This window comes from Salvelinus sp. IW2-2015, linkage group LG11, assembly GCF_002910315.2.
Source record: "Salvelinus sp. IW2-2015 linkage group LG11, ASM291031v2, whole genome shotgun sequence".
Taxonomy (NCBI): Eukaryota; Metazoa; Chordata; class Actinopteri; order Salmoniformes; family Salmonidae; genus Salvelinus; species Salvelinus sp. IW2-2015.
In genome coordinates, this window is record NC_036851.1 from 16,466,937 (window position 1) to 16,478,622 (window position 11,686).

At 43.8% G+C, this 11,686-nt stretch overlaps 1 protein-coding gene across 2 annotated transcripts in view; it reads left to right on the forward strand.

Annotated features, from left to right (window-relative positions):
- The window catches only part of LOC111969898 (cadherin-4), a 236,754-nt gene that overhangs the window by 179,144 nt on the left and 45,924 nt on the right, over positions 1–11,686 (forward strand). For both annotated transcript variants that reach the window (XM_023996276.2, XM_023996277.2), the window contains one exon: positions 8,283–8,427. In XM_023996276.2, coding sequence (XP_023852044.1) covers positions 8,283–8,427 — 145 coding nt within the window. The remainder of the gene's footprint in view (positions 1–8,282; positions 8,428–11,686) is intronic.

An 11,686-nucleotide genomic window follows, 5' to 3' on the forward strand; every position in this document is an offset into this window, starting at 1 on the left:
TTCCATTGGTCCTTAATTGAAATCGCCACACACCAGGGGCACCGGGCCATGCAAAACAAACTCCACCAATATTACATCTGCATCCTACCAGAACTCCTACCATGACAGAAACCAAAAAGATAATTTCATGTTATCATTATTATTTCATATTAAGTCCATATTCTGCGCCTCCGTCTCTTTTTTGATGTTTCGACACATAATAATGTAAACACTAATGAAGCAGCTCACTGTTTCCGTACCGGAATTTCTTTCCTACAGCAACCAGGAAATGCAGGGCAGGATCAACTAGAGCATCATCGTGTCATGTGAGCACCCACTTCCTGGGGTTGAGGATGGACGGAATGAAAGATTTGGGACAAGGAAATCGCGAAATGTGAGCGATTTTAGAAGTCGTGAAGTGCATATTCTCAGCAAAAGACTGGGAATCACGAGTACTGCTGTCTCAGATTCCGAGTACTGCTGTCTCAGATTCCGAGTACTGCTGTCTCAGATTCCGAGTACTGCTGTCTCAGATTCCGAGTACTGCTGTCTCAGATTCCGAGTACTGCTGTCTCAGATTCCGAGTACTGCTGTCTCAGATTCCGAGTACTGCTGTCTCAGATTCCGAGTACTGCTGTCTCAGATTCCGAGTACTGCCCTTTACCAACACAGTCTTGTTTGGGCCAGACTTTCCTTTCTGTGCGAAATGAAAGAAAAATTGCCTTGACAAAGCACAGATTTCTGCAGCCACTCAAGCTGTCAATTAGGCTAGATTGAGGTTTTTCAGCAGAGAGAGAGACGGCTTGGAAAAGGAGTGTGTTTGTCTTCCACTGCTAATGAACAGGCGGTGTTCTGGGTGTTCTGTTTGAGGATCACACAAATTGTCTACAGTTGCCTGTTTACCCCCATCAGACTGGAACATGTACCCCGTGAACTCTTACTGCACAGTTCAGACATGCTCACAACATCTCATAACAATGCCACTACCACATCACGTTCTGATAGCCCTACTGTAAACATGATTATATTACATGATTTGATTTACATTTTTGTTTGTTCCCAGTCCATATGGGCTTATTTATTTATTTAACTAGGCAAGTCAGTTAAGAACAAATTCTTATTTACAATGACAGCCTACCGGAGAACAGTGCCTTGTTCAGGGGCAGAACGACAGATTTTTATCTTGTCAGCTCGGGATTCGATCTAGCAACCTTTCGGTAACTGGCCCAACGCTCTAACCACTAGGCTACCTTCCACCCTATATAACACAATACAATATCAAGTTTGTGTTACCTTAGTAAACCAGCTCATAAAAAAATTTGTTAATCCTAAATACAGATTTAGCTGTATAACAAACACTTAAAACACACAGTTCTCCATAACAGATTAGCAGCCAACTCTAAGATACTGTCAGTCAGTAAGTCCAAGGCCCTCCCTGCTTTTTGCAGCTCTCTCATCTCTCCTTGGCCTGACTCACTCATCTCTCAGGGTTCCTGTTGGTCCACTTAGTTCCAGATGAGGTCCTGTCTGTCATTACTCCGACAGTATCAGTCACTATTCCAGAGCCTCTCATCTGTTGGAGGTGGAGGTCTAACCTGGCCAGGCTGGCCCCGTGGTGTCTGGTCTCTTTATGAGGCTGGTGGATGTTAGTACACCTGCTGCTACACCTCTTGGCATGGGAGGGATCAATAAGGCATACATGTCCTTGGGTGCTTGTTAAGGTCTAGTGGACTGGACTGGCAACTGTAAACAACTATAAACAACCCTGAGCCTGAGAGGAGCCTGGTGTTAGAGCCTGGTGTTAGAGCCTGGTGTTAGAGCCTGATGTTACCACTTGAGAGGAGCCTGGTGTTAGACCCTGAGAGGAGCCTGGTGTAAGACCCTGAGAGGCGCCTGGTGTTAGACCCTGAGAGGCGCCTGGTGTAGGAGCCTGGCGTTAGAGCCTGAGAGGAGCCTGGTGTTAGAGCCTCAGTTGTCTACAACCTGAGAGGAGCCTGATGTTAAAGCATGAGAGGAGCGTAGTGTTAGAACCTGGTGTTAGAGCCTGGTGTTAGAGCCTGAGAGGAGCCTGTGTTAGAGCCTGGTGTTACAACCTGAGAGGAGCCTGATGTTAAAGCATGAGAGGAGCTGAGTGTTAAGAACCTGGTGTAGAGCCTGGTGTTAGAGCCTGAGAGGAGCCTGGGTTAGAGCCTGGTTTACAACCTGAGAGGAGCCTGATGTTAAAGCATGAGAGGAGCGTAGTGTTAGACCTAGGCGTGTTAGAGCCTGAGAGGAGCCTGGTGTTAGAGCCTGGTGTTACAACCTGAGAGGAGCCTGATGTTAAAGCATGAGAGGAGCGTAGTGTTAGAACCTGGTTAACTGTGTTAGAACCTGAGAGGAGCCTGGTGTTAGAACCGAGAGGAGCCTAATGTTAGACCTGGTGTTAGACCTGGTATTAGTGCCTTAGAGGAGCTTGGTGTTAGAACCTGGTATTGGAGCCTGGTGTAGAACCTGGTATTGGAGCCTGGTGTTAGAGCCTGAAAGGAGCCTGATGTTAAAGTCTGAGAGGAGCCTAATGTTAGAGCCTGGTTAGAGCCTGAGAGAGCCTGTGTTCGAACCTGGTGTTAGTGCCTGAGAGGAGCCTAATGTTAGAGCTTGTATTAGAGCTTGAGAAGAGCCTGGTGTTAGAGCTTGAAGAGGAGCCTGGTTAGAACCTGAGAGGAACTGTGGATGAGAGCCTGAAGTGAGCCTGGTTTAGAACCTGGTGTTAGAGCCTGAGAGGGACCTAGCGTCTTAGAACATGTATTGAGCCTGAGAGGAGCCTGGTGTTAAAGTCAGAGAGGAGCCTAATGTTAGAGCCTTTGTTAGAGCCTGAGAAGAGCCTAATGTTGGAGCCTGGTGTTATAGCCTGAGAGGAGCCTGGATGTTAAAGCCCGAGGAGCCTAATGTTAAGCCTGGTGTTAGAGCCTGAGAGTAGAGTAGTGTTAGAACTGGTATTAAGCCTGAGAGAGCCTAATGTTGGAGCCTGGTGTTAGAACCTGGTGTTAGAGCCTGAGAGGAGCCTGATGTGTAAAGCCTGAGAGGAGCCTAGTGTTAGAGCCTGTGTTAGTGCCTAGAGAGGAGCCTGGTGTTTGATCCTGGTATTGGAGCCTGTGTTAGAGCCTGTTGTTAAAGTCTGAGAGGAGCCTAATGTTTAGAGCCTGGTGTTATAACCTGAGAGGAGCCTGATGTTTAATCCTGAGAAGAGCCTAATGTTAGAGCCTGGTGTTAAGCCTGAGAGAAGCCTGGTGTTAGAACCTGGTGTTAAGCCTGCGAGGAGTCTGGTGTTAGAGCCTGAGAGAGCCTAATGTTAGAGCCTGGTGTTAGAGCCTGAGAGAAGACTGTGTTAGAACCTGGTGTTAGAGCCTGAGAGGAGCCTAATGTTAGAGCCTGGTGTTAAAGCCTGAGAGGAGCCTGGTGTTAGAGCCTGGTGTTAGAGAATGAGTGGAGCCTGGTGTAGAGCCTGAGAGAGCCTAATGTTAGAGCCTTGTGTTAGAGCCTGAGAAGAGCCTAATGTTGGAGCCTGAAAGGAGCCTAATGTTAGAACCTGGTATTAGAGCCAGAGAGGAGCCTGGTGTTAGAGCCTGAGAGGAGCCTGGTGTTAGAGACTGGTGTTAGAGACTGATGTTATAGCCTGATTGGATCCTGGTGTTAGATCCTGGTGTTAGATCCTGGTGTTAGATACTGGTGTTAGATCCTGGTGTTAGAGGCTGATTGGAGCCTGACGTTAGAGCCTGACGTTAGAGCCTGACGTTAGAGCCTGACGTTAGAGCCTGACGTTGGAACCTGGTGTTAGAGACTGGTGTTAGAGCCTGAGAGGAGCCTGGTGTTAGAGCCTGAGAGGAGCCTGCTGTTAAAGTCTGAGAGGAGCGTAGTGTTAGAACCTGGTATTAGAGCCTGAGAGGAGCCTAATGTTAGAGCCTGGTGTTAGAACCTGGTATTGGAGCCTGGTGTTAGAGGCTGAAAGGAACCTGATGTTAAAGTCTGAGAGGAGCTTGGTGTTAGAGTCTGGTATTAGGGCCTGAGAGGAGCCTGGTGTTAGAGACTGGTGTTAGAGACTGGTGTTAGAGACTGGTGTTAGAGCCTGGTGTTGGAACCTGGTGTTGGAACCTGGTGTTGGAACCTGGTGTTGGAGCCTGGTGTTGGAGCCTGAGAAGATCCTTGTGTTAGTCACCTACCCGTTAAGAAAGAGAGAGCATCTTCACTCACAGTCAGTGTTAAGTCAATTAGCACTAGACTCTCACTTGATGAGTTACCTGTTGAGAACCTTCTCTGCTCTTGGGTTTTACTGCTCATGGTTGACGAAGATAACTTTATATGTACTGGTCTGTTATTCAACAAGAAAGACATGACTGGTGTTTTTGACAGACTTCCACCAGAGGAAGATGAACTCTGAGGTTAGCGTGTGGGTGAAGTTGAGTTTTTCTCCACAGACAGCTGTAGGGAGAGAGCAGCTGGGAGCCAGCCTGGAGAAGTGTATGTGTGCATGTGTGTGTGCATGTGTGATGAAGGGTATATTACTGGAATCTTTCGAAGTTTACCAGTAAACTACCAGAATGTTGGTAACTTAGAAGTAAAAAAATGATAACATGACGTCTAGTGGCCTTTTGGGGTACTTCAGATTATAAAAGGTGTCTGTAGTTATATCCGTCCATCTGTGTGGCCTTATCACATGGAGACTATAAAAAGTAACCAAATAAGATATATGTATATTTATATTTATATATATTTTTTTTAATACACTACCGTTAAAAAGTTTTGGGTCACTTAGAAATATCCTTGTTTTTGAAAGAAAAGCACATTTTCTGTCCATTAAAATAACATCAAATTGATCAGAAATACAGTGTAGACATTGTTCATGTTGTAAATTACTATTGTGTCTGGAAACGGCAGATGTTTTATGGAATATCTACATATGGCGTACAGAGGCCCAGTATCAGCAACCATCACTCCTGTGTTCCAATTGCAAGTTGTGTTAGCTAATCCAAGTTTATCATTTTAAAAGGCTAATTGACCATTATAAAACCCTTTTGCAATTATGTTAGCACAGCTGAAAACTGTTGTGCTGATTAAAGAAGCAATAAAACMGTCCTTTAGACTAGTTGAGTATCTTGAGCATCAGCATTTGTGGGTTCGATTACAGGCCAGAAACKAAGAKCTTTCTTCTGAAACTCGTCAGTCTATTCTTGATCTGAGAAATTAAGGCTAATCCATGAGAAAAATTGCCAAGAAACTGAAGATCTCGTACAATGCTGTGTACTACTCCCTTCATAGAACAGCGCAAACTGGCTCTAACCAGAAGAGAGGGAGGCCCCGGTGCACAACTGAGCAAGAGGACAAGTACATTAGAGTGTCTAGTTTGAGAAACAGATGCCTCACAAGTCCTCAACTGGCAGCTTCATTAAATAGTACCCGCAAAACACCAGTCTCAACGTCAACAGTGAAGAGGCGATTCCGGGATGCTGATCTTCAGTTTATTGGCAATTTCTCGCATGGAATAGCCTTCATTTCTCAGTACAAGAATAGACTGACAAGTTTCAGAAGAAAGTTKTTTGTTTCTGGACATTTTGAGCATGTAATCGAACCCACATATGCTGATGCTCCAGATACTCAACTAGTCTAAAGAAGGCCCGTTTTATTGCTTCTTTAAACAGAACAACAGTTTTCAGCTGTGCTAACATAATTGCAAAAGGGTTTTCTAATGATCAATTAGCCTTTTAAAATGATAAACTTGGATTAGCTAACACAACGTGCCATTGGAACACAGGAGTGATGGTTGCTGATAATGGGCCTTGGTACGTCTATGTAGATATTCCATATAATATCTGCCATTTCCAGCTACAATAGTCATTTACAACATTAACAATGTCTACACTGTATTTCTGATCAATTTGATGTTATTTTAATGGACAGAAAATGCGTTCTGCTTTCAAAAACAAAGACATTTCTAAGTGACCCCAAACTTTTGAACTGTAGTGTATTTAATGATAAAGCTGTGAAACATTATCCTAAATATAAATCAGCAACTTAGTGAATACCATTGGTGTTTAATACGAGGGTTACAGCATGACATATCCTTCATAGTTTTTACACACTTAAATTTATTTGACTACGTCAATTTGTCTTTGTTGTAAATGTTTTTGGCGACAAACTGTTGGCAGTTGTTAAAAAGTTTAGTGTTATTTAAAAATAAAGCCATTGTTGATTAGATGCTTTTTTCATTAGTTAGGCTAGTTTCTCTTGAACCATATGGTCTATCCACTAGAAACTCATGGTCAATGTAGACACGTATATCCAAAATTAATACTATATATGTTTAAACCAAAAAYATATTGTTCAAGTATAAATTACCAAAGTTATCATAGATTGCCTTCGATTACCTGTTAGTTACCTAAATTACCAAAGATTCTGATAACTTTGGTAAATTACCAGTAGCTTTGCAACCCGGTAGCTGTGTGTGTGCGTACGTAACATGTTTCTGCATGTCTGTGTGTGTGTCTGGACAGACCCCATCAGTGGTTGCTGTGGTGGTTCTGGTAGAGTTTTCTCCCCGTGGTTGTGTTTTTCAGGCCCGCCCTCCAGCATGCTAATGACAGGCCCAAAACCACACATTAGCAGTCCACACACACTGCTCACACACTCTTCACACACTCCTCCAGGCTCTCAGATCAAATTTCCATTGGCTCTGTCAGCCCCCCCCCCCCCCTTTCCCCACTCACCATGCAGAGCCCACAGCTGAGAAAACAGATTGGGCTTGTTTGTTTGTTTGTGTTTCTCTCTATGTTTGTTTGTTGTGCTCTGGCCTATGGAAACTCATCGTCTGGGGGAATATTAAGTGGCTGAAGCAACAGGGGTTGAATGCTTTATTACAGTGTGAGCTACGGTGTGTGTGGTGTGTGCCTCGTGTGTGTGTGTGTGTGTGTGTGTGTGTGTGTGTGTGTGTGTGTGTGTGTGTGTGTGTGTGTGTGTGTGTGTGTGTGTGTGTGTGTGTGTGTGTGTTGTGTGTGTGTGTGTGTGTGTGTGTGCACCACTATACGAGCGACTCAAAAGCAAGATGAGTCATTTTTTTCAGGAAGGCAGGTATCGATGCTGTAGCTTGAGGCTCCTCTGTACCATTCAGTCCTCGAATGAACATCTTCCTTCCCATTCAGTCCTCGAATGAACATCTTCCAACAGCCTCTTCCTGTGAATAGTACAGAGATTCTATTAGTCAATGTTGTACTCAGTGTAATATAAGGGTCCACTGCCCACATGTCTGTGAAGGTGTATGAGAACGACAACCTCCAACTCCAGGCTCTCTGTCCAGGTTTTTATGTTGTTATGTTTTTACAGAGCTATTGGGAGAGACAATGATGGTGTTCTTTGCCTTTCAAAGCTTCTCTCCAACATAATGTTGTCTGGAGCTGTGAGACATCTTTAGTCAACATGGGTATATTCAGACATGGGATTGTTACAGCCGGGTTGGAGAAGAAGTCCTAGCAGTGTATGTATTGATTGTCACTCTTTCCTCTTAGGGTCCCCCACTGTTTCTTTGTGATTCTCTCTGTGTATCTGACTCATTACTGGTATTACACGAGGCATGCTCCTTCCATCTCTCTCGCTCTCCTTTTCTCACACTGTGATTCACAGGGAATTTTTGTGGAATGGCTTATCTGCTTATCTCAGTAAAAGACATTGTGGCCAATCAGTGGCGTTGTTGCACAAACCAACCAGGACAGTCATTTTCCCTAGGAGAACAAAAGCCAGACACCACATGAGTTGTGTTGAATAGAATAGAGCCTATAGGTGTTCTCTGGGGCTCTTGCTGTGTGAGCTGAGCAGCACACACCTCAGGCTGTATCTGTGTTTGGACACAACACCTTATATTCTCTTTCTCTTATTGGCAATTATCAGCACAGGCACTCCAGCAGGCTCTCTCTGTCACGACAAATAAAAGACTGGAATTACTGCTTCAGTCGTGGAGCTTCCAATTAACAAACCTCTCACAACCAGCAATCAAAATCAAGGTTGCATGGCAGGAATTCAATGGTCAGAGATAGTGGATTTTCATGGACTCTCTAGTGTGCAATTACAGTAAACATACTTGTGAAAGAGATCTGCAATGACAGAAATAATTGCAGTTACAGGATGAATTCCAGCCTGTATGCGTTGTCTGCTGTCATGTTTGTGTCAATTTGCCTTATGTGATGTTTCATGTCGATCAGTGCTGCATTATATATGGTCAAAGTTACTGTGGCATTTACAGGACGTACAATGCTCGTATGGTTTTGTTGTTTTGTTTGCAGCTGCGGGCCCATGCTGTGGACATGAACGGGAACAAGGTGGAAAGCCCCATAGACCTGTACATCTACGTCATCGACATGAATGACAACCGGCCAGAGTTCCAAAACCAGGTCTACAACGGCTCTGTGGCTGAAGGCTCTAAACCAGGTACATTCACTATGACTGAATACAGTGAATTGCTTCTTGAAGTGTATCTGAGAACACCTAGTGAACAGAAGCATGGTCATTTTAAAGGCAGAGGGAGCAACGTATCATTGTTGGAGGAACACTTGTTTTACCAGTCAGACATCGATGTTTGTTTACTTTGTGTTCAGACAATGTTCTGCTGCAAAGTTTAATCTCAGGAGAATTTCGAAACAACGCAGGCGAGAGACAGAGAGAGGGAGAAGAGCACACACACCCACACACACACACACTGCAACAATGGTCTCTCCTCAGTGGAGCGTGGATCTGTTGTCTGTTTTAGACCAAACTCTGCTAATTAACGAGAAGAACCAAACATATTTGAAAAGTCTGCCTTTTCAACTGWCTGGTACTCTCTTATAAAAACCTGTTATTTTTAGTATACGAGGACAAAGTGTGTGTTGGGGTTACGACACTGTCAATTGTGTTGAAGAAGAAAACGTAGGTCGCACAGCTTATTAGCTAATTATTCTGAAATTGTCTCATATAGCTAGCTAGTGGAATATGAACCCAATGTCCCACTATTGTATGATGGAGTTAACACACTGACAAGTACTTTTACATAGACCATAGAGCTTTTCTCTCTCCCTTCTCTGTCTATCTATTCCCCTCTATTGTATGCAATCATGAATTTTAAATGAGAGAGTGTGCCGCTTAGCTATGGTTGCCTAATTGGCTATTTAAGGAAATGAGAGTGGGGCCATTTTTCATCATTGGTGTATGTTCCGTGGGACGGTTTTACTTTTCTGGGCCATTTAAGACACAAAGAAGTTCAGCGCCATTTTTATCCAACTTATCACTTAAACTCTAAGCTGCTTTCTTTAGGCTGGTAATGAGAATGGGCCTCCCGTAACTCTTTTGGTTCCATCAGACCGAATGTTTTTCTAACTGCTCAGAGCAAAGGGAGATGTGATGTGTTCATCTCTAGTGTATCTAGAAGACTCTGATATCAATGTGTCTCTGAAGTATTGCGGCTTATCCTCCATCTACTCTGGCTGCTATATAAAAGCATTGAAAGAGACAGACCTGCGGGGAGTTGCCCTTATCGCTGTTGCCAGATGCAACATTGTGTATCAAATCAATCCATCAGTGGAACTGGGTTTGAAATGTCACGCTTGCCATCCGCCACCACTGGCGTTCTTCCATCGGGAGACACAGAGACAAGCATGTAATTGAATTGGATCGGTCTTACATGTAAGTAATGATGCAATTAGAGAATGAACTAATCCAATTGTTATTGTGATTCAGACAGGGAACAAATGTGATCTGACCAGTGTTGTATCCATCCATGTGTCATCATTAGGGTATTCTGGGAGCTTGCTGGACACTTCAAGTTATTGGATGGTTATTGTAAACTGATAAGTTTCATTGACYAATTGGTGAACCCATGAATTGTATTTAAAAGAAGGAGATGAAGAAGAACCCCCGAACCATCGCCACCACCACTCTCTCCTCGTGCATAAGAGATCACAGAGAAAACACCCACGTGATGGAGCCGGGGATGTAAAAAGATTTCTCTATTTTATTGTATAATGAAGCCCTCCTTCCTCAGAGCGTAGTTCTATACTCTATCCCTCTTTCTCCCTCTGTGGCGGACCGACAGGAAGTAGTTCCTTTTCATGGCCCTTTTAGAGAGACACTCTGAAATGAGAGCGAAAGACAAATCCAGCGGAGTGCTTTCTCATACACTCAATTTGTCATCTCAAGGGGGGGGGGGATTTTTCTGTCCTGAAGAGTTTGCTAACAGTCATAGAAAGATTTAAAAGAGTTTCCACTTCCTCCTGGCCTGGGGGGCTTATTAGACCCCAACGTCTGTACACAGGTGAGGAGAGATGGAGGGKTGGAGGAACGCAGGGATGTTTCAATCAGTGTAATGGACCCAGAATTTGTGACTGACTGCTCGTTCTGTGCTGTGTGCAGGAGAATACATTTTCCTGGGTGATACTTTACAGAGGATTTAAGACCAAATAGATGGAGTCTCAGAGCTGGGGAGGGTATTTAGCAGGAAAGGCCACCCAGAGATGGAGGACCTTCAGACAGCAGTGAGTGCTTTGGTTGGTTACAAACTCTGCTGCCTTACATTCACAAATACACACCCGGGTATGAATATCGTAAACAAGTTGTGGTTCCTTAGGGACTTCATCAAGTTTGCAAGCCAGAAATACAGTATACCCTTTTACACACTTTGTTACCTTACAYCTATATTCTAAAATGGATTAAATAAATAAACATCCTCATTAATCTACACACAATACCCCATAATGACAAAMTGAAAACAGTTTTTAGAAATGTTTGAAAAGTTATTAAAAAACAAAAACAGAAATAACTTATTTATATAAGTATTCAGACCCTTTGCTAAGAGACTTGACATTGAGCTCAGGTTTATCATGTTTCCGTTGATCATCCTTGATATCTTTCTACAACTTGATTGGAGTCCAACTGTGGTAAATTCAAATGATTGGACATGATTTTGGTAAGCCACYCTCCTGTCTATATAAGGTCCCACAGTTGACAGTGTATGTCAGAGCAAAAACCAAGCCATGAGGTCAAAGGAATTGTCCGTAGAGCTCCGAGACAGGATTGTGTCGAGGCACAGATTTGAATAAGGTCCACAGTTGAAGTGTATGTCAGAGCAAAAACCAAGCCATGAGGTCAAAGGAATTGTCCGTAGAGCTCCGAGACAGGATTGTGTCGAGGCCAGATTTGAGAAGGGTACCAAAATGTCTGCAGCATTGAAGGTCCCCAAGAACACAGTGGCCTCCATCATTCTTAAATGGTGAGTTTTGAACCATCAAGACTCTTTCAAGAGCTGTCCGTCCAGCCAAACTGAACAATCAGGGGATGTTCACTCTGACAGAGCTCCAGAGTTCCTCTGTGGAGATGGGAGAACTTTCCAGAAGGACAGCCATCTCTGCAGCACTCCACCAATCAGGCCATATTGGTAGTTGCCAGATGGAAGCCTCTTCTCAGTAAAAGGCACATGACAGCCCTCTTGGAGATTGCCAAAAGGCACCTAAAGGACTCTCATACCATGAGAAACAAGAATCTCTGGTCTGATGAAACCAAGATTGAACTCTTTGGCTGAAATCATTACATTTAAGTCATTTAGGCAGACGCTCTTAATCCAGAGCGACTTACAAAGATTTTTTTTTTTTTTTTTGGTGCTTCACCTTATGATGTCCAGTGGAACAACCCTTACAATAGTGCATCTAACTCTAAGGGG